At 43.6% G+C, this 23,721-nt stretch overlaps 1 protein-coding gene and 1 long non-coding RNA gene across 3 annotated transcripts in view; one reads left to right on the forward strand and one right to left on the reverse strand.

The window, feature by feature from the left end:
• LOC139273001 (uncharacterized) overlaps positions 1-6,614 on the reverse strand; it is a 46,774-nt gene extending 40,160 nt beyond the window's left edge. For both annotated transcript variants that reach the window (XR_011594993.1, XR_011594994.1), the window contains exon 1: positions 6,501-6,614. This is a non-coding gene — a long non-coding RNA (uncharacterized lncRNA). The remainder of the gene's footprint in view (positions 1-6,500) is intronic.
• LOC139273871 (fasciculation and elongation protein zeta-2-like) overlaps positions 1-23,721 on the forward strand; it is a 276,060-nt gene that overhangs the window by 195,595 nt on the left and 56,744 nt on the right. Inside the window, exon 5 of the mRNA XM_070890947.1 lies at positions 21,542-21,634. Within this exon, the coding sequence (XP_070747048.1) occupies positions 21,542-21,634 (93 nt within the window). The remainder of the gene's footprint in view (positions 1-21,541; positions 21,635-23,721) is intronic.

The following is a 23,721-nucleotide window of genomic DNA, read 5'->3' on the forward strand; positions in this document are numbered from 1 at the left end:
CATCAATGATTTAGATGAAGGAATTGAGTGTAATATCTCCAAGTTTGCAGATGACACACTAAGCTGAGTGATGGTGTGAGCTGTGAGGAGGATGCTAAGAGGCTGCAGGGTGACTTGGACAGGTTAGGTGAGTGGGCAAATACATAGCAGATGCAGTATAATGTCGATAAATGTGAGGTTATCCATTTTGGGGGCAAAAACATGAAAGCAGAATATTATCTGAATGGTGGCAGGTTAGAAAAAGAGGAGATGCAACGAGACCTGGGTGGTACATCAGTCATTGAAAGTTGGCATGCAGGTACAGCAGGCAGTGAAGAAGGCAAATGGCATGTTGGCCTTCATAGCTAGGGGATTTGAGTATAGGAGCAGGGAGGTATTACTGCAGTTGTCAGGGCCTTGGTGAAGCCTCACCTAGAATATTGTGTTCAGTTTTGGTCTCCTAATCTGAGGAAGGACGTTCTTGCTATTAAGGGAGTGCAGCAAAGGTTCACCAGACTTATTCCCGGGATGGCAGGACTGACATATGAGGAGAGACTGGATCGACTGGGCCTGTATTCACTGGAGTTTAGAAGAATGAGAGGGGATCTCATAGAAACATATAAAATTCTGACGGGACTGGACAGGTTAGATACGGGAAGAATGTTCCCGGTGTTGGGAAAGTCCAGAACCAAGGATCATCATCTTAGGATAAGGGAAAAGCCATTTGGGACCGAGATGAGGAGAAACTTCTTCACCCAGACAGTTGTTAACCTGTGGAATTCTCTACCGCAGAGAGTTGTTGAGGCCAATTCGTTAGATATATTCAAGAGGGAGTTAGATATGGCCCTGACAGCTAAAGGGATCAAGGGGTATGGAGAGAAAGCAGGAAAGGGATACTGAGGCGAATGATTAGCCATGATCTTATTGAATGGTGGTGCAGGCTCGAAGGGCCAAATGGCCTACCCCTGCACCTATTTTCTATGTTTCTGTGTTTAGAGAGAAAGGATCTCGGCTCGGAAGATCAGGAAATTGAATAAGTATGGGTGGAGATAAGGAATAACAAGCGGCAGAAAACACTGGTGAAAGTAGTATGTCGGCACCCTAACAGTAGTTGGACAGAATAGTAATCAAGAAATAGTAGGAACTTGTAATAAAAGTAATGCAATAATCGTGGGGGACTTTACTCTTCGTATAGACTGGACTGATCAAATTGGCAAAGGTAGTCTGTAGGGCGAGTTCACGGGAGTGCATTCGAGACAGTTTCCTAGAACAATACATCATGGAACCAACCAGGGAACAGGCTATTTTAGATCTTGTATTGTGTAATGAGACAGGGTTAATTAGCAATCTCATAGTAAAGGATCCTCTGGGGCAGAGTGATCAGAATATGATAGAATTTTGCATTAAGTTTGAGAGTGACTTGCTTAAGTCTGAAACTAGAGTCTTAAACTTAAATAAAGGCAATTACATAGGTATGAGGGGCGAGTTGGCTGAGGTAGATTAGAAAATAGAAAAATACTAGATAAGCAATGGCTAGCATTTAAATAAATATTTCCTCATTCTCAACAAAAATACATTCCATTAAGAAACAAAAACTCCACGGCTAACCATCCGTGGCTAACTAAGAAATTAAGTATAGTATTAGCTTGAAAGAAGAAGCTTATAATGTTGCGAAGAATAGTATTAAGCCTGAGGATTAGGAGAATTTCAGAAACCAGCAAAGGATGACCAAAACAATTGATCAAAAGGGAAAAGATAGAATATGAGAGAAAACGAGCAAGACATATAAAAACAGATTGTAAGAGCTTCTACAAGTATATAAATAGGAAGAGAGTAGCAAAAGTAAACTTTCATCCCTAGAGGCTGAGGCAGGAGAAATTATTATGGGGAATAAGGATATGGCAGAAACATAAGAACATAACAAATAGGAGCAGGAGTTGGCCATATGGCCCTCGAGCCTGCTCCGCCATTTAATAATATCGCGGCTGCTCTGATCATGAACTCAGCTCCACTTCTCTGCCCACTTCCCCTAACCCTTTATTCCCTTATCGCTCAAAAATCTGTCTATCTCCGTCTTAAATATATTCAATGACCCAGCCTCCACAGCTCTCTGGGGCAGAGAATTCCATAGATTTACAACCTTCTGAGAAAATACATTCCTCCTCATTTCACTTTTAAATGGGCGGCCCCTTATTCTGAGACTATGCTCCCTAGTTTTAGTTCCCCTGTGAGTGGAAATATTCTCTCTGCATCCACCTTGTCAAGCCCCTTCATTATCTTATATGTTTCGATAAGATCATCTCTCATTCTTTTGGACTCCAATAAGTATAGGCCCAACTTACTCAACCTATCTTCATAAGTCAACCCCATCACCTCCATAATTAACCTCGTGAATCTTCTCTGAACAGCCTCCAATGCAAGTATATCCTTCCTTAAATACGGAGATCAAAACTGTATGCAATACTCTAGGTGTGGCCTCACCAATACCCTGTACAATTGTAGCAAGACTTCTCTGCTTTTATACTCTATCCCCCTTGCAATTATCTCCCTTGCAATAAAGGCCAACATTCCATTTGCCTTCCTTATTACGTGCTGTACCTGTATACTAACTTTTTGTGTTTCATGCACAAGGATCCCCAGGTCCCTCTCTACAGCAGCACTTTGCAATTTTTCTCCATTTAAATTATAATTTGCTTTTCTATTATTTCTGCCAAAGTGGATAACCTCACATCTTCCCACATTATACTCCATCTGCCAATTTTTTGCCCACTCACTTAGCCTGTCTATATCCCTTTGCAGATTTTTTGTGTCCTCCTCACAAATTGCTATACCACCCATCTTTGTATCATGAGCAAACTTGCTACATTACACTCGATCCCTTCATACAAGTCATTAATATAGATTGTAAATAATTGAGGCCCCTGCACCGATCCCTGCGGCACCACACTAGTTACTGTTTGCCAACCGGAAAATGGCCCATTTATTCTGCCTCTCTGTTTTCTGTTAGTTAGCCAACCCTCTATCCATATTACCCCCAACCCAGTGAACTTTTATCTTGTGCAGTAACCTTTTATGTGGCACCTTATCGAATGCCTTCTGGAAGTCCAAATACACCACATCCACTGGTTCCCCCTTAACCACCCTGCTCGTTACATCCTCAAAGAACTCCAGCAAGTTTGTCAAACATGCTTCCTCTCCCTGCGCATCAGAGCGCGTGCACATCAGGATGTCCGTACGCTGGAGCTGGAGTCACGTGGCATTGGGCAGCCAATCCAAGTAAAGTATTTTCTCATTCATAATAATGGGAACTCCATAAGTAGGAGTTCTTATTATTATGATTGAGAAACACCCCCCAAATGCCCAAAACACAAATTAAAAAAAAAGAAAAAATACATCACATATTTAAGATTAATTTAAATTAAAGTTAATAAATGTCTTAGGAATAAATAGATATTTTTCCGATTTTTTAAAAAAGTTTTTTAATTATGGTTTAAAATGTGTTTTTTTAATTTTATTTTTATATGTTTTTGGATATTTTAAAACTCTTATGCTGGTAAAAGTAGGCTATGCGCCTGCTTTTACCAGGCGCAAGAGTTTTCAGGACATTTGCTGGGCAAGAGATGGATAAATACCGCAGTCTTGCCCTTGCGAATGTCCTGGCTGTGGGGATACGGAGGATCTGTCAAACCAGAACTTGACAGATCAGAAAAGCCGGTTTTTGGCGCATGCGCATTAGAAACGTAGAAACATAGAAAATAAGAGCATGGCTGATCCTCTACTTCAACACTATATTCCCACTTTCTCCTCATACCCTTTAATGCTTTTTGTGTCTAGAAATATATCTATCTCCTTCTTAAATATATTTAGTGACTTGGCCTCCACAGTCTTCTATGGTAGAAAATGCCACAGGTTCACCACCCTCTGAGTGAAGAAATTTCTCCGCATCTCAGTCCTAAATTTCCTATCCCGTATCCCGAGACTGTGACCCCTTGTTCTAGACTTCCTAGCCAGGGGAAACATCCTTCCCGCATTCAGTATACAGGCCTAGTCGACCCAATCGCTCCTCATATGACAGCCCTGCCATCCCAGGAATCAGTCTGGTGAACCTTCGCTGCACTCCCTCAATGGCAAGTTCATCCTTTCTCAGGTAAGAAGACCAAAACTGCACACAATACTCCAGGTGTGGTCTCACCAAGGGCCTGTATAACTGTAGTAAGACATCCTTGCTCTTGTACTCAAATCCTCTTGCAATGCAGGCTAACATATCTTTTGCCTTCCTAACTGTATGTTTGCCTACCTGTATGTTTGCTTTACAAGGACATCAGGTCCCTTTATACATCGACATTTCCCAAGCTATCACCATTTAAATAATACTTTTGTCTTTATGTTTTTCCTGCCAAAGTGGAAAACTTCACATTTATCCACGTTATACTGCATCTGCCATGTGTTTGCCCACTCACTCAACCTATCTGAATCGCCTTGCAGTGTCTTTGCATCCTCCTCACAACTCACAATCCCACCTAGTTTTTTGTCGTCAGCAAACTTGGAAATATTACATTTGGTTCCCTCGTCCAAATCATTTATTTATATATAATATATTGTGAATAGCTGGGGCCCAAGCACTGATCCCTATGGTACCCCATTAGTCACTGTCCACCACCCCGAAAAAGACCCGTTTATTCCTACTCTCTGTTTCCTGTCAGTTAACCAATTTTCAATCCATGTCAGTATATTACCCCCAATCACATGTGTTTTAATTTTGTACACTAACCTCTTATGTGGGACTTTATCAAAGGCCTTCTGAAAATCCAAATACACTACATCTACTGGTTCTGCCTTATCTATTCTATCAGTTACATCCTCAAAAAACTCCAGTAGGTTTGTCAAACACGATTTTCCTCTCATAAATCCATGTTGACTTTGTCTAATCCTGTGATATTATCTAAGTGCACCGTTATCACATCCTTTATAATAGACTCTAGCATTTTCCCTGCTACTAATGTCAGGCTAACTGGTCTGTAGTTCCCTGAGTTCTCTCTCCCCCCTTTTTTAAATAGTGGGGTTACATTTGCCACCCTCCAATCTGCAGGAACTGTTCCATAATCTATAGAATTTTGGAAGATGACTAATAATGAATGCATCCACTCTTTCCATGGCTACCTCTTTTAGTACTCCGGGATGCAGTTTATCAGATCCTGGGGATTTATCGGCTTTCAGTCCCATTAGTTTCTCTAGCACTATTTTCTTACTAATAATCATTTCCTTTAATTCTGCTTGCTCACTAGACCCTTGGTTCCCTAGCATTTCTGGGGTGTATTCAGATTGCGCAACGAAAACCGGCTTTCGCGATGCCTACCCGGGTCCGTACACACTCCGTGCCGACCCGGGGAGGCCGGGATTTCTGCCCCAGTATTATAGAACCAGCTATACTGAGATTCATTTCAGTTCTGATAATAATTGAAATACTTAAAAATATTAGATCATAATTATTCAACTGCTGGAAGTGTTTTCTTTCCTTCTTTTCTGCCTTCCAACTGTAATGGCTGATGGCCTAGTATTAAACTATGCAGCAACTATTCCCACCAGGTTGGAAGTGCAATTCTTCTACAGTAAAATGCGAATGAAATTGGTATGAATTGTTGTTATTTCTAAGTTTTGTTTTATTTTATATTTTTGTAAAGTTACGGTGCTTAAAAGACTAATCATGTTAGCTTTGGCCATTTTTTTAAAAAAGTAGTTGAGATGCAAGACCCCTATTCAGAGAATTTTCAGGATGGTAGTTACTCATTCCCGCTCTTGAGAGAGAGAGAGAGATAAAGAGGCAATTAACAGAACATTATGGAGATCATTAAATCACCATTTATGTTCCTAATATAGTTATTAAAATAATCAAAGGAAAATACAAATGTAGGAGCAGCACTTTACATTTGAAGTATTCAACCTTCCGTGTTTGTGTGTGTGTTTATTTTTTAAGTCTGCTACTTAATGGGACAAATTAATAATATGGCGGGTAAAGCCTTTATCTTCACTCATTTTTACGAAAGAGTAGACACAAGTATAAAATAGTGAGATAACGCTTTTCACTCATGTTTATCGCTTTACTTAAATAAGGCCAGACAACAACAACTTGCATTTATATAGCACCTTTTAACTTAGTAATGTAAATTCCCGGATTCTTTTACCTCAATCTGGTTCAGTAAAATTACTGAGTCAAATACCTCTTGTGCTTTGAACAAAGCAATCTTTATTACCGGCCAGTAAGACCTATCAGACAGAAGATATACTCTCTGGATAGAGCGTACACACTCCCTACAGATAGGTGAAGTTACATCGTAAAGCGTTAACAGTTATACAGTTTTGAAATCAGATAACAAAATACAAATGGATTGACAGTCTAACTCAGCCACTCATTAGTCAATCTATATGAGATGTTCTTCTTGAAAGCTCAAGTATTGCCTCTAAATGTTTCAATCTAATGGTGTGACTATTAGATGTCATTGGCAGGAGTAGTGACTTGAAACCTTGAGACAGACTGTTAGCTATGCTGATGTTGCACTATTTGCAATCTGACATTCTCCCAGCTATTCTTCCATGGCTTATACATTTTCATATATCCCGTTTACTTTACTGTCCTTAATTCCATGTATTCCGTTCAGATATCCACATCCCTCCTGTTATCATTCCAAGATAACATTTAGGATCATTCTAGGAGTATTGCATTGTTGAATAGTTCTCTAGTTTGTTGGATCATAACCCGGGAACCCTTGACCACAAGAGGGTCTGCTAATCTTGTCATCATTACTTTACAGCAGAGGTTAAGGCAACCAACAATCAAACAGCAGGTAATTATTATTAGATAGGATCTCCAAGATCCACCCAGAAACCAATCAAACCTGCTAAGTTCCTTTGCTGGTGTGGATAACTTCTTCACCTCCCTCCTTATGTGATCGGCAAGGTGGGTTATGTTTTCTGAACTATCAGGAATGTAAGTGCAACATTCAGATCCTATCAGGGCACACGTTCCCCCTTTCTCAGCTAACAGGTAATCGAGGGCCATTCGGTTTTGTAATGCTACGGTCCTTATCGCTACCATTTCAGCTGTGATGCCCTCCAGAGCCTCAGCAGTGCGGTTAGCTACCTGTTCCAATATCGTTTCTTTGAATCCATCTAACAGTCTCAGTTAGGGTCAGTGGAACGGTGCGCAAAGGAATTCCCCCTTTGGAATGTATAGGGATATGTGAACACACCCAGCATCTAGTGAAGTACCCTTTTTCCGCATAAACGTAAGATATATACAAAAAGGTGTTTACATGGAGCTCTCGCCTTTGTCTTCCTTCCCGTGCGCCAAAACTGTCATATATCAACACTATTATGCAGACAGTGGCATACAGACACAGTCTCATCTTATAAATAGTCCAATTATTTAGCTGATAAAAAGAGTTCTGTTTTCCCGTTTCCCTTCTTCAGGTCTCCGTCAGTGTATTTGGCTGTCTTACGGGAAAAAGTTCATACTGATCCTCCTTCAACTGCCTTGTTCAGCTATGGGGAAGAGGAGATCTGGAACAGAAACAGGAATTAGACTAACCAGCAAAATTTGTTTAAATGGTGATGAGCTTGCAGTGGTGCAGGTGAACCCAGGCACTTTTCCCCTCAACCTTGGCTGCAGTGGGGGTAGTGAGTGACACCTAAAAAGGCCCCTCCCATTGTGGCTCTAATCCCTTCCGAATCCATACTTCCCTGGTGCCACGAGGGACAATTCGGGTAAAACTGGGAGGTCGAGGTGAGCATCTTGAACCTGGTTGTGAACTAGTCGCAGAGTCTGAGTCAGAGAAAGAACATAGGTGGTCATCAGTCTAGCTGAGATCTCATATCTAGGAACAATTTCCCTCATTAACACCTTAACAACAGTCTGAGTCTTATTGTCCAGGTTAGGGTAGGCTTCAATCCATCTGCTAAACACATCTACTATTACTAACACATATCTGTAACACTGAACTTTTTGCAACTCAATGTAGTCCAACTGAAATGTCTCAAAGGGACCTTCGGGTAGGGGCTGTTTACCCCAATCACAGGGGACTCCCTTCCCTGGATTATGTTGCTGGCCAATCAGGCAACGACTACTGATGTTCTGGGTGAGCGCCTGGAGTCTAGGGTACCCCCAAAAGTGTGTCACTCGTGGTCCTTGCTCCACAATGAGTAGCAAAATGCATACATTCAATAACTCATAGAGCCAACTTGTCAGACATGCAAGTCTGTTCCGCGGGAGTGGTCCAGAGTTTAGAAACATTGTCATAAGTACATGCATAATATTTCCACAACAGTTTATCTTTTTCAGGAGCGTCCTCCTGTGCTTTTATAACATCTTGGATGGTTGGCATTGGTTTTTCCGAGGCTAACTTATCCTTCGCAGGATTTTTAGTCTGACTCATAATTTTGGGCACTACCATCTGTTGGTCACGAGAGGCCTGTTTGGCCTCTTGGTCAGGACAACGATTCCCTATATCAACCAGAGAATTTCCGGTAGTATGGGCGGTACATTTGACAATGGCAATGCGTTTGGGGAACATGAGGGCTTGCAACAAATCAGATACTAACTGTTTATGAGATATCTCATTCCCCTGTGAGGTTAGGAGTCCCCTATTTTTCCATAATTGTCCGAAATCATGGGCCACCCCAAAGGCATACCGAGAGTCGGTATAGATATCGACTTTGAGATCTTTGGCCAAGATACAGGCTCGGGTGAGGGCGAATAGTTCAGCTTGTTGAGCAGAATAGGCGGTTTCAAAGCGGCAGATTCCAAGACCTGATTCTCCTGGTTTACTATGGCGTATCCTGAGATTCGTGTATCTTCTGGATTAATAGAAGTACTTCCGTCAACATACATAAACAATCATGACTGGGTTCTTCCTCATCTTGGGGTGGCTCAGTAAGAATACAGTCTGGATCTTCCATCAACTAAATCTTCCCTGACTGATGTGGCCTCTTAAATTAAAGATAAGCAATCATGACTGGGTTCTTCCTCATCTTGGGGTGGCTCAGTAAGAAAATAGGGCGGATTAATTGCAGTACAGTGCCGAAAGGTCAGTTTAGGATTGCCTGTGATTTCAGTGGGTTCTGTCGGATAGAGGGCCAGTCCACATTGCCCTGCACTGGGATCTCAATTAATGGGAGTATAACCCACTTGGGAGGGGTCCTCTGCCCACACATGAGGATCCACATAGTCAGGTATGTCCGAGCCAGTATGATGCTGTAGAGTCGTTAAGACCTTCTCGGGGTCCCCATGAAATTGGACTGTTCGGCCATGTTTTACGATTTGCACATCCCGGCTGGTAGGGTCAGCCTCATCTATGGCCTTGCGTACCATAACTCCCAAATCTTTAGCATGGTGAGGGGCTAATCACGAGCAATATGCGGTGCCATTGTTAGGGGCTGTTTCCACAGATTCTTATTCACTGCCACAAAATCTGCCTCTCTTTCCAGTCCAGTCACTCTAGCCCTTAATAGAATTCCCTTCACTTCCCCTTCGTGATCCTGATAAAAGTTCTGCAGGTCCTGATTCTTTCCACTGGGATCGTATGCTAGGGTCACGTGATAGGGTGCCTACGGCAGGTCCAGAGACCACCACTGAGGGGTTCTAGTGGTATAATACTGCCGCTTAAGGGTTTCCTGTTTTACAATAATCCCATTATCTCCATACTCCAAATGCAACTGGAATTTGCAAAGGAGGTCTCTAGCCATCAAGTTACAGTCCAGATTGGTTGTGATAACAACTCGATGTTCCACCGATTCTTCCTGGTAACCCATTTTAACCGGTTCTGACACTGGGAATGTCGAGATTTGTCCCAGGAATCCTGAAAGTTCCTGTGTTTCAGTAGAGGCAGGGAGTTTAAGCTTTGATTGTACAGAAGACATGAAGGCTCTCGTATCTATCAAAAAGGGTTGCCACTCATTCAGAATGGGTTCGTCGTCCGGGGAGGATCCCTGCACAATCAAGCTGTGTAGTCAATTGGGGGACAATTGACCAAAGGGGTTGTTCTGGGAGAAGTTAGTGTAAGATCCTCCTCTCCCCCCTTGCCCCCCTCCTCTTCCTCCTCTTCCTTTTCCATGCTGACGGTAGGGGCAATTTTTATTCCAATGTCCTTCCTGCCCACAATTAAAACAGTCAATTCCTCTTACCCAGTCTCGGCCTCTTCCCATACCATGCCGGGGACAATAGGGAGGTTTATTAGCAGGGCTCGGGCCGTTTGGTTGTTTAGTATAACCGTATCCTTGCTTATCCATCCAATGCAACACTACGGTTCTATTGATCCTTCCTCCCGAGATGGCTCTTCCTTTCTAGTCACGTATTCAGTCTTGACCCGGGTTGGGGGGCGCACCTCCCCCCTCCCCTTTCTTTTCCTGCCAATAATATCTAACTGTCCTCTCCATCTGTCCGGATAGCATGAGCAATCAAATAGTTGTTTGAAGATCACAGACATCTATAGAGAGGTGGTCTGCAGCTTGTTGTGCATCAGGGTTTGGCATTGGTCTGACAGGGAATTGGTGTCGGGACTTTGGGATCTTGGGATGTTTCAGAGCTGTCTGACTGCTTGACAGTTCTGCGTCTCGATCGGCGGGGGTGTTTGCTACGTCTTTCACAACTTGGACTGGTAGATTGACTAGAAGATTTACGGGACTGTTTGTGATGTCGAGATATAGTTCTGCCCTTTCGAGTGTGAGATCTGGTCCTTTCGGCTATATTGCTTGTAAACTGGGGATCCGAATCGCTATCAGAGGATGAGGAGTCAGTTCGGGTTTGTTGCTTTGGTGGTATGGGGTTATTTTTAACTCCTCTTTTTACCGGAGTGTTAGGTGGAGGGTGTTGGGAAGAGGACTGGAGCAAGAGGCCAGGGGGTGCGGGAGGCGCCGCTGGGCGCTGAGTCAGCGGCCACTCATCAATTTCATCATCAGTCTCGGTTAACACAATGCCAGCCATTTTAACTCGTAGTTGATCAATAGCTTTCTCAGAGGTCCCAGAGGATCTCTTAGCAAGCTTTTTTTTGTGCGCACATTCTTTCTTTAAGATGTCTACAGTTTTAACATGTGTTCCCTCTGTCAATGAAAGTCCTAATTTAATAGCATTTGTTTGCCAACTTGACAGAAGTGATGCATCTTTTAATTTCTGACAATAATGTCGCCAGGTTGCAATTAAATTTTTATCCCCTTTTCCTCGTCCCCTTCTCCAAATTAATCCCTGTGCTTTTTTTTTTACCTCTACGCTTCTAGTGTCACCTAGAGCCCATTGATCATCCCCTAATAATTTATTCAGGGCTCCTGATAATTTTCTAAAGTCTTCAGCTCTTTCAGGGAATTCCTCACATAACTTTTGTAGCGGACTATCCGCATCCGTGGTTTTATCTAACTGATTACCCATTTTCACGCTGCTCCTCGTATTACTGTGTCGCTACGCGTTCGTGTCGTCGTGCAATTTAAACAAACTTAAAAATAGACACAGACTTTACAGAAACTAACACTGACTTTAACTAACTCCAAATAACCAAACTTTACTAATGCTAACACTGACCCGCGTCGCCGCGCGGTTCGCGTCGCCGCGCGATACTTAAAACTCCCACGTCGCCCCGCAGTTCACGTCGCCGCGCAATCCGCGTTGCCTCGCAGTTCACGTCGCCACGCAATCCGCGTCGACCCGTGGCTCGCGTCGCCGCGTGAGTTAAGATACTTAAAACTTTAAAAGATAAACAAGGACTTCTAACACTTACCCGCGTCGCCGCGCGGTTCGCGTCACCGCGCGATTTCAATACAAGATAGACAAAGACTTCTAACACTTACACGCGTCGCTGCGCGGTTCGCGTCGCCGCGCGATTTAGGATACTTAAAACTTTACTTAAAACTCTAAACACTTAAGACTTACAAAGACTTACTGACATTAGCACTGACTTTCGCGATTCGCGTTGCTGCGCCTCTGCGTCACTACGCGTCGGCGTCACTGCGCGTTTACGTTCACTGCGCGTTTACGTACTGCGCGTCTACGTCACTGCGCGTTCGCTTTCATGCGTGTTCGCTTCCCTGCGCGTTCGCTTCGGCCTTTCTCCTCTCGGCCGCACGCTCGCACCGCTGCGCGTCTCGCGTTGTTTGTGCGTCTGCGCCGCTGCGCGTTCGCGTCGGCCCTACCTTCCGAGTTGCTGCGGGTTTTTTTTTTTTAAATTCAATCAGAGCCTAGACGGGCCAAGTGATATACAAGGTCGACGTCGTACCTGAATTGAACACCTATCCTCTATTTAAATCCCCATTTTATTCCCTGTGAGCCTAATTTTCTAATTTTGATCTCTTATGAGCCTCAATTAATTTCTTTCAGTTTCCAAATTTCCCTATCCTTTCGCGTTACTGCGCAGTTTAAATTCAATCAGTCAATGAAAGCCCTAATTTAATGGAGTTTTTCTGCCAACTGGACAGGAGTGATTTATTTTACTGCAGTGGAATTTTTTTCATAATTTAAAATCTCAGAACATTTTTTTCTTTCAGCACCTATTTAGTACGTAACTTTTTTTTATAACTAGTGAGAAGTCTGGCACGTAGGCTGTGGACTGCATTTCGTTATATCAATTGTTCCAGCCTCAAGGTCGTGTTATTTAATATAATTTTTTTTTTAAATCCTTTTGAATCCATCTCAGTTGTTTTGCTGTGCCTTCTCTGAATGTTTTCTTTCAACAAGTTTTTCTTTTTTTTTAACCACCGGGACCATGTAATTTTTTTCTTTTTTTTTTCAACAAACCTATCCTTTGTGCATTTCCTGGCTCCGTAACTTATCATCCGAATATACGTAATTCAATAAGGTTCACACTCTTAAACTTCCCACATACAGGACAACACTACGAAGGGTTAAAACAAACTTTCATTCTGTTTGAGATAACACAAACCACAACTCCCCGGCTTTTTTTTTACAGTAAAAATCACAGAAGCATTTCTCATTGAAACAGACATTCACAAGAGTCTCTTTTCTTTCCTATTAATTTTTGGATCCACGATTGATCATCTATCCCTATCTAGCTCTAACCATAACCTATCTTTCCAAGACGCCGCTTGGTTTGCGTCATCGCGCAATTTCCTTATCTCTATCCCTATTCTAAGTTTGAAAGGTATTCACCAGGTTGTCCTGGATCTCGTTCAGACACTACCTGAGAACCAGCGAGTGGCTAAACTTTCCTCAGATTTTTGAAACCGGGGGAAACTGGAGCAGTATTGAAATCATACTCACTCCAGTGGCCACTTTCCCCTCGTCTCGTCCAAGGCTAGTCTGGCTCTTAATTCGCAAGTTTTCGGCAGTCGTCCGTTGAGATCCCACTTCTGACACCAAATGTAAATTCCCGGATTCTTTTACCTCAATCTGGTTCAGTAAAATTACTGAGTCGAATACCTCTTGTGCTTTGAACAAAGCAATCTTTATTACCGGCCAGTAAGACCTATCAGACAGAAGATATACTCTCTGGATAGAGCGTACACACTCCCTACGGATAGGTGAAGTTACATCGTAAAGCGTTAACAGTTATACAGTTTTGAAATCAGATAACAAAATACAAATGGATTGACAGTCTAACTCAGCCACTCATTAGTCAATCTATATGAGATGTTCTTCTTGAAAGCTCAAGTATTGCCTCTAAATGTTTCAATCTAATGGTGTGACTATTAGATGTCATTGGCAGGAGTAGTGACTTGAAACCTTGAGACAGACTGTTAGCTATGCTGATGTTGCACTATTTGCAATCTGACATTCTCCCAGCTATTCTTCCATGGCTTATACATTTTCATATATCCCGTTTACTTTACTGTCCTTAATTCCATGTATTCCGTTCAGATATCCACATCCCTCCTGTTATCATTCCAAGATAACATTTAGGATCATTCTAGGAGTATTGCATTGTTGAATAGTTCTCTAGTTTGTTGGATCATAACCCGGGAACCCTTGACCACAAGAGGGTCTGCTAATCTTGTCATCATTACTTTACAGCAGAGGTTAAGGCAACCAACAATCAAACAGCAGGTAATTATTATTAGATAGGATCTCCAAGATCCACCCAGAAACCAATCAAACCTGCTAAGTTCCTTTGCTGGTGTGGATAACTTCTTCACCTCCCTCCTTATGTGATCGGCAAGGTGGGTTATGTTTTCTGAACTATCAGGAATGTAAGTGCAACATTCAGATCCTATCAGGGCACACGTTCCCCCTTTCTCAGCTAACAGGTAATCGAGGGCCATTCGGTTTTGTAATGCTACGGTCCTTATCGCTACCATTTCAGCTGTGATGCCCTCCAGAGCCTCAGCAGTGCGGTTAGCTACCTGTTCCAATATCGTTTCTTTGAATCCATCTAACAGTCTCAGTTAGGGTCAGTGGAACGGTGCGCAAAGGAATTCCCCCTTTGGAATGTATAGGGATATGTGAACACACCCAGCATCTAGTGAAGTACCCTTTTTCCGCATAAACGTAAGATATATACAAAAAGGTGTTTACATGGAGCTCTCGCCTTTGTCTTCCTTCCCGTGCGCCAAAACTGTCATATATCAACACTATTATGCAGACAGTGGCATACAGACACAGTCTCATCTTATAAATAGTCCAATTATTTAGCTGATAAAAAGAGTTCTGTTTTCCCGTTTCCCTTCTTCAGGTCTCCGTCAGTGTATTTGGCTGTCTTACGGGAAAAAGTTCATACTGATCCTCCTTCAACTGCCTTGTTCAGCTATGGGGAAGAGGAGATCTGGAACAGAAACAGGAATTAGACTAACCAGCAAAATTTGTTTAAATGGTGATGAGCTTGCAGTGGTGCAGGTGAACCCAGGCACTTTTCCCCTCAACCTTGGCTGCAGTGGGGGTAGTGAGTGACACCTAAAAAGGCCCCTCCCATTGTGGCTCTAATCCCTTCCGAATCCATACTTCCCTGGTGCCACGAGGGACAATTCGGGTAAAACTGGGAGGTCGAGGTGAGCATCTTGAACCTGGTTGTGAACTAGTCGCAGAGTCTGAGTCAGAGAAAGAACATAGGTGGTCATCAGTCTAGCTGAGATCTCATATCTAGGAACAATTTCCCTCATTAACACCTTAACAACAGTCTGAGTCTTATTGTCCAGGTTAGGGTAGGCTTCAATCCATCTGCTAAACACATCTACTATTACTAACACATATCTGTAACACTGAACTTTTTGCAACTCAATGTAGTCCAACTGAAATGTCTCAAAGGGACCTTCGGGTAGGGGCTGTTTACCCCAATCACAGGGGACTCCCTTCCCTGGATTATGTTGCTGGCCAATCAGGCAACGACTACTGATGTTCTGGGTGAGCGCCTGGAGTCTAGGGTACCCCCAAAAGTGTGTCACTCGTGGTCCTTGCTCCACAATGAGTAGCAAAATGCATACATTCAATAACTCATAGAGCCAACTTGTCAGACATGCAAGTCTGTTCCGCGGGAGTGGTCCAGAGTTTAGAAACATTGTCATAAGTACATGCATAATATTTCCACAACAGTTTATCTTTTTCAGGAGCGTCCTCCTGTGCTTTTATAACATCTTGGATGGTTGGCATTGGTTTTTCCGAGGCTAACTTATCCTTCGCAGGATTTTTAGTCTGACTCATAATTTTGGGCACTACCATCTGTTGGTCACGAGAGGCCTGTTTGGCCTCTTGGTCAGGACAACGATTCCCTATATCAACCAGAGAATTTCCGGTAGTATGGGCGGTACATTTGACAATGGCAATGCGTTTGGGGAACATGAGGGCTTGCAACAAATCAGATACTAACTGTTTATGAGATATCTCATTCCCCTGTGAGGTTAGGAGTCCCCTATTTTTCCATAATTGTCCGAAATCATGGGCCACCCCAAAGGCATACCGAGAGTCGGTATAGATATCGACTTTGAGATCTTTGGCCAAGATACAGGCTCGGGTGAGGGCGAATAGTTCAGCTTGTTGAGCAGAATAGGCGGTTTCAAAGCGGCAGATTCCAAGACCTGATTCTCCTGGTTTACTATGGCGTATCCTGAGATTCGTGTATCTTCTGGATTAATAGAAGTACTTCCGTCAACATACATAAACAATCATGACTGGGTTCTTCCTCATCTTGGGGTGGCTCAGTAAGAATACAGTCTGGATCTTCCATCAACTAAATCTTCCCTGACTGATGTGGCCTCTTAAATTAAAGATAAGCAATCATGACTGGGTTCTTCCTCATCTTGGGGTGGCTCAGTAAGAAAATAGGGCGGATTAATTGCAGTACAGTGCCGAAAGGTCAGTTTAGGATTGCCTGTGATTTCAGTGGGTTCTGTCGGATAGAGGGCCAGTCCACATTGCCCTGCACTGGGATCTCAATTAATGGGAGTATAACCCACTTGGGAGGGGTCCTCTGCCCACACATGAGGATCCACATAGTCAGGTATGTCCGAGCCAGTATGATGCTGTAGAGTCGTTAAGACCTTCTCGGGGTCCCCATGAAATTGGACTGTTCGGCCATGTTTTACGATTTGCACATCCCGGCTGGTAGGGTCAGCCTCATCTATGGCCTTGCGTACCATAACTCCCAAATCTTTAGCATGGTGAGGGGCTAATCACGAGCAATATGCGGTGCCATTGTTAGGGGCTGTTTCCACAGATTCTTATTCACTGCCACAAAATCTGCCTCTCTTTCCAGTCCAGTCACTCTAGCCCTTAATAGAATTCCCTTCACTTCCCCTTCGTGATCCTGATAAAAGTTCTGCAGGTCCTGATTCTTTCCACTGGGATCGTATGCTAGGGTCACGTGATAGGGTGCCTACGGCAGGTCCAGAGACCACCACTGAGGGGTTCTAGTGGTATAATACTGCCGCTTAAGGGTTTCCTGTTTTACAATAATCCCATTATCTCCATACTCCAAATGCAACTGGAATTTGCAAAGGAGGTCTCTAGCCATCAAGTTACAGTCCAGATTGGTTGTGATAACAACTCGATGTTCCACCGATTCTTCCTGGTAACCCATTTTAACCGGTTCTGACACTGGGAATGTCGAGATTTGTCCCAGGAATCCTGAAAGTTCCTGTGTTTCAGTAGAGGCAGGGAGTTTAAGCTTTGATTGTACAGAAGACATGAAGGCTCTCGTATCTATCAAAAAGGGTTGCCACTCATTCAGAATGGGTTCGTCGTCCGGGGAGGATCCCTGCACAATCAAGCTGTGTAGTCAATTGGGGGACAATTGACCAAAGGGGTTGTTCTGGGAGAAGTTAGTGTAAGATCCTCCTCTCCCCCCTTGCCCCCCTCCTCTTCCTCCTCTTCCTTTTCCATGCTGACGGTAGGGGCAATTTTTATTCCAATGTCCTTCCTGCCCACAATTAAAACAGTCAATTCCTCTTACCCAGTCTCGGCCTCTTCCCATACCATGCCGGGGACAATAGGGAGGTTTATTAGCAGGGCTCGGGCCGTTTGGTTGTTTAGTATAACCGTATCCTTGCTTATCCATCCAATGCAACACTACGGTTCTATTGATCCTTCCTCCCGAGATGGCTCTTCCTTTCTAGTCACGTATTCAGTCTTGACCCGGGTTGGGGGGCGCACCTCCCCCCTCCCCTTTCTTTTCCTGCCAATAATATCTAACTGTCCTCTCCATCTGTCCGGATAGCATGAGCAATCAAATAGTTGTTTGAAGATCACAGACATCTATAGAGAGGTGGTCTGCAGCTTGTTGTGCATCAGGGTTTGGCATTGGTCTGACAGGGAATTGGTGTCGGGACTTTGGGATCTTGGGATGTTTCAGAGCTGTCTGACTGCTTGACAGTTCTGCGTCTCGATCGGCGGGGGTGTTTGCTACGTCTTTCACAACTTGGACTGGTAGATTGACTAGAAGATTTACGGGACTGTTTGTGATGTCGAGATATAGTTCTGCCCTTTCGAGTGTGAGATCTGGTCCTTTCGGCTATATTGCTTGTAAACTGGGGATCCGAATCGCTATCAGAGGATGAGGAGTCAGTTCGGGTTTGTTGCTTTGGTGGTATGGGGTTATTTTTAACTCCTCTTTTTACCGGAGTGTTAGGTGGAGGGTGTTGGGAAGAGGACTGGAGCAAGAGGCCAGGGGGTGCGGGAGGCGCCGCTGGGCGCTGAGTCAGCGGCCACTCATCAATTTCATCATCAGTCTCGGTTAACACAATGCCAGCCATTTTAACTCGTAGTTGATCAATAGCTTTCTCAGAGGTCCCAGAGGATCTCTTAGCAAGCTTTTTTTTGTGCGCACATTCTTTCTTTAAGATGTCTACAGTTTTAACATGTGTTCCCTCTGTCAATGAAAGTCCTAATTTAATAGCATTTGTTTGCCAACTTGACAGAAGTGATGCATCTTTTAATTTCTGACAATAATGTCGCCAGGTTGCAATTAAATTTTTATCCCCTTTTCCTCGTCCCCTTCTCCAAATTAATCCCTGTGCTTTTTTTTTTACCTCTACGCTTCTAGTGTCACCTAGAGCCCATTGATCATCCCCTAATAATTTATTCAGGGCTCCTGATAATTTTCTAAAGTCTTCAGCTCTTTCAGGGAATTCCTCACATAACTTTTGTAGCGGACTATCCGCATCCGTGGTTTTATCTAACTGATTACCCATTTTCACGCTGCTCCTCGTATTACTGTGTCGCTACGCGTTCGTGTCGTCGTGCAATTTAAACAAACTTAAAAATAGACACAGACTTTACAGAAACTAACACTGACTTTAACTAACTCCAAATAACCAAACTTTACTAATGCTAACACTGACCCGCGTCGCCGCGCGGTTCGCGTCGCCGCGCGATACTTAAAACTCCCACGTCGCCCCGCAGTTCACGTCGCCGCGCAATCCGCGTTGCCTCGCAGTTCACGTCGCCACGCAATCCGCGTCGACCCGTGGCTCGCGTCGCCGCGTGAGTTAAGATACTTAAAACTTTAAAAGATAAACAAGGACTTCTAACACTTACCCGCGTCGCCGCGCGGTTCGCGTCACCGCGCGATTTCAATACAAGATAGACAAAGACTTCTAACACTTACACGCGTCGCTGCGCGGTTCGCGTCGCCGCGCGATTTAGGATACTTAAAACTTTACTTAAAACTCTAAACACTTAAGACTTACAAAGACTTACTGACATTAGCACTGACTTTCGCGATTCGCGTTGCTGCGCCTCTGCGTCACTACGCGTCGGCGTCACTGCGCGTTTACGTTCACTGCGCGTTTACGTACTGCGCGTCTACGTCACTGCGCGTTCGCTTTCATGCGTGTTCGCTTCCCTGCGCGTTCGCTTCGGCCTTTCTCCTCTCGGCCGCACGCTCGCACCGCTGCGCGTCTCGCGTTGTTTGTGCGTCTGCGCCGCTGCGCGTTCGCGTCGGCCCTACCTTCCGAGTTGCTGCGGGTTTTTTTTTTTTAAATTCAATCAGAGCCTAGACGGGCCAAGTGATATACAAGGTCGACGTCGTACCTGAATTGAACACCTATCCTCTATTTAAATCCCCATTTTATTCCCTGTGAGCCTAATTTTCTAATTTTGATCTCTTATGAGCCTCAATTAATTTCTTTCAGTTTCCAAATTTCCCTATCCTTTCGCGTTACTGCGCAGTTTAAATTCAATCAGTCAATGAAAGCCCTAATTTAATGGAGTTTTTCTGCCAACTGGACAGGAGTGATTTATTTTACTGCAGTGGAATTTTTTTCATAATTTAAAATCTCAGAACATTTTTTTCTTTCAGCACCTATTTAGTACGTAACTTTTTTTTATAACTAGTGAGAAGTCTGGCACGTAGGCTGTGGACTGCATTTCGTTATATCAATTGTTCCAGCCTCAAGGTCGTGTTATTTAATATAATTTTTTTTTTAAATCCTTTTGAATCCATCTCAGTTGTTTTGCTGTGCCTTCTCTGAATGTTTTCTTTCAACAAGTTTTTCTTTTTTTTTAACCACCGGGACCATGTAATTTTTTTCTTTTTTTTTTCAACAAACCTATCCTTTGTGCATTTCCTGGCTCCGTAACTTATCATCCGAATATACGTAATTCAATAAGGTTCACACTCTTAAACTTCCCACATACAGGACAACACTACGAAGGGTTAAAACAAACTTTCATTCTGTTTGAGATAACACAAACCACAACTCCCGGCTTTTTTTTTACAGTAAAAAATCACAGAAGCATTTCTCATTGAAACAGACATTCACAAGAGTCTCTTTTCTTTCTATTAATTTTTGGATCCACGATTGATCATCTATCACTATCTAGCTCTAACCATAACCTATCTTTCCAAGACGCCGCTTGGTTTGCGTCATCGCGCAATTTCCTTATCCATATCCCTATTCTAAGTTTGAAAGGTATTCACCAGGTTGTCCTGGATCTCGTTCAGACACTACCTGAGAACCAGCGAGTGGCTAAACTTTCCTCAGATTTTGAAACCAGGGGAAACTGGAGCAGTATTGAAATCATACTCACTCCAGTGGCCACTTTCCCCTCGTCTCGTCCAAGGCTAGTCTGGCTCTTAATTCGCAAGTTTTCGGCAGTCGGTCCGTTGAGATCCCACTTCTGACACCAAATGTAAATTCCCGGATTCTTTTACCTCAATCTGGTTCAGTAAAATAACTGAGTCGAATACCTCTTGTGCTTTGAACAAAGCAATCTTTATTACTCGGCCAGTAAGACCTATCAGACAGAAGATATACTCTCTGGATAGAGCGTACACACTCCCTACGGATAGGTGAAGTTACATCGTAAAGCGTTAACAGTTAACAGTTTTGAAATCAGATAACAAAATACAAATGGATTGACAGTCTAACTCAGCCACTCATTAGTCAATCTATATGAGATGTTCTTCTTGAAAAGCTCAAGTATTGCCTCTTAAATGTTTCAATCTAATGGTGTGACTATTAGATGTCATTGGCAGTGAGTAGTGACTTGAAACCTTGAGACAGACTGTTAGCTATGCTGAATGTTGCACTATTGCAATCTGACATTCTCCCAGCATATTCTTCCTTGGCTTATACATTTTCATATATCCCGTTTACTTTACTGTCCTTATTTCCATGTATTCCGTTCAGATATCCACATCCCCTCCTGTTATCATTCCAAGATAACATTTAGGATCATTCTAGGATGTATTGCATTGTTGAATAGTTCTCTAGTTTGTGGATAATAACCCGGGAACCCTTGACCACAAGATGGGTCTGCTAATCTGTCATCATTACTTTACAGCAGAGGTTAAGGCAACCAACAATCAAACAGCAGGTAATTATTATTAGATAGGATCTCCAAGATCCATCCAGAAAACCAATCAAACTGCTAAGTTCTTTGCTGGTGTGGATAACTTCTTCACCTCCCTCCTTATGTGATCGGCAAGGTGGGTTATGTTTTCTGAACTATCAGGAATGTAAGTGCAACATCAGATCCTATCAGGGCACACGTTCCCCCTTTCTCAGCTAACAGGTAATCGAGGGCCATTTTTGTTTCGGTTTTTGTAATGCTACGGGTCCTTATCGCTAGCCATTTCAGCTGTGATCAGACAGTGGCATTGCTGATAAAAAGAGTTCTGTTTTCCCGTTTCCTCTTCAGGTCTCCGTCAGTGTATTTGTTGTTCAGGCAGAAACAGGAATTAGACTAACCAGCAAAATTTGTTTAAATGGTGATGAGCTTGCAGTGGTGCAGGTGAACCCAGGCACTTTTCCCCTCACCTTGGCTGCAGTGGGGGTAGTGAGTGACACCTAAAAAGGCCCCTCCCATTGTGGCTCTAATCCCTTCCGAATCCATACTTCCCTGGTGCCACGAGGGACAATTCGGGTAAAACTGGGAGGTCGAGGTGAGCATCTTGAACCTGGTTGTGAACTAGTCGCAGAGTCTGAGTCAGAGAAAGAACATAGGTGGTCATCAGTCTAGCTGAGATCTCATATCTAGGAACAATTTCCCTCATTAACACCTTAACAACAGTCTGAGTCTTATTGTCCAGGTTAGGGTAGGCTTCAATCCATCTGCTAAACACATCTACTATTACTAACACATATCTGTAACACTGAACTTTTTGCAACTCAATGTAGTCCAACTGAAATGTCTCAAAGGGACCTTCGGGTAGGGGCTGTTTACCCCAATCACAGGGGACTCCCTTCCCTGGATTATGTTGCTGGCCAATCAGGCAACGACTACTGATGTTCTGGGTGAGCGCCTGGAGTCTAGGGTACCCCCAAAAGTGTGTCACTCGTGGTCCTTGCTCCACAATGAGTAGCAAAATGCATACATTCAATAACTCATAGAGCCAACTTGTCAGACATGCAAGTCTGTTCCGCGGGAGTGTCCAGAGTTTAGAAACATTGTCATAAGTACATGCATAATATTTCCACAACAGTTTATCTTTTTCAGGAGCGTCCTCCTGTGCTTTTATAACATCTTGGATGGTTGGCATTGGTTTTTCCGAGGCTAACTTATCCTTCGCAGGATTTTAGTCTGACTCATAATTTTGGGCACTACCATCTGTTGGTCACGAGAGGCCTGTTTGGCCTCTTGGTCAGGACAACGATTCCCTATATCAACCCAGAGAATTTCCGGTAGTATGGGCGGTACATTTGACAATGGCAATGCGTTTGGGGGAACATGAGGGCTTGCAACAAATCAGATACTAACTGTTTATGAGATATCTCATTCCCCTGTGAGGTTAGGAGTCCCCTATTTTTCCATAATTGTCCGAAATCATGGGCCACCCAAAGGCATACCGAGAGTCGGTATAGATATCGACTTTGAGATCTTTGGCCAAGATACAGGCTCGGGTGAGGGCGAATAGTTCAGCTTGTTGAGCAGAATAGGCGGTTTCAAAGCGGCAGATTCCAAGACCTGATTCTCCTGGTTTACTATGGCGTATCCTGAGATTCGTGTATCTTCTGGATTAATAGAAGTACTTCCGTCAACATACATAAACAATCATGACTGGGTTCTTCCTCATCTTGGGGTGGCTCAGTAAGAATACAGTCTGGATCTTCCATCAACTAAATCTTCCCTGACTGATGTGGCCTCTTAAATTAAAGATAAGCAATCATGACTGGGTTCTTCCTCATCTTGGGGTGGCTCAGTAAGAAAATAGGGCGGATTAATTGCAGTACAGTGCCGAAAGGTCAGTTTAGGATTGCCTGTGATTTCAGTGGGTTCTGTCGGATAGAGGGCCAGTCCACATTGCCCTGCACTGGGATCTCAATTAATGGGAGTATAACCCACTTGGGAGGGGTCCTCTGCCCACACATGAGGATCCACATAGTCAGGTATGTCCGAGCCAGTATGATGCTGTAGAGTCGTTAAGACCTTCTCGGGGTCCCCATGAAATTGGACTGTTCGGCCATGTTTTACGATTTGCACATCCCGGCTGGTAGGGTCAGCCTCATCTATGGCCTTGCGTACCATAACTCCCAAATCTTTAGCATGGTGAGGGGCTAATCACGAGCAATATGCGGTGCCATTGTTAGGGGCTGTTTCCACAGATTCTTATTCACTGCCACAAAATCTGCCTCTCTTTCCAGTCCAGTCACTCTAGCCTTAATAGAATTCCCTTCACTTCCCCTTCGTGATCCTGATAAAAGTTCTGCAGGTCCTGATTCTTTCCACTGGGATCGTATGCTAGGGTCACGTGATAGGGTGCCTACGGCAGGTCCAGAGACCACCACTGAGGGGTTCTAGTGGTATAATACTGCCGCTTAAGGGTTTCCTGTTTTACAATAATCCCATTATCTCCATACTCCAAATGCAACTGGAATTTG

Source organism: Pristiophorus japonicus, chromosome 9 (genome assembly GCF_044704955.1).
Source record: "Pristiophorus japonicus isolate sPriJap1 chromosome 9, sPriJap1.hap1, whole genome shotgun sequence".
NCBI classification, from domain to species: Eukaryota; Metazoa; Chordata; class Chondrichthyes; family Pristiophoridae; genus Pristiophorus; species Pristiophorus japonicus.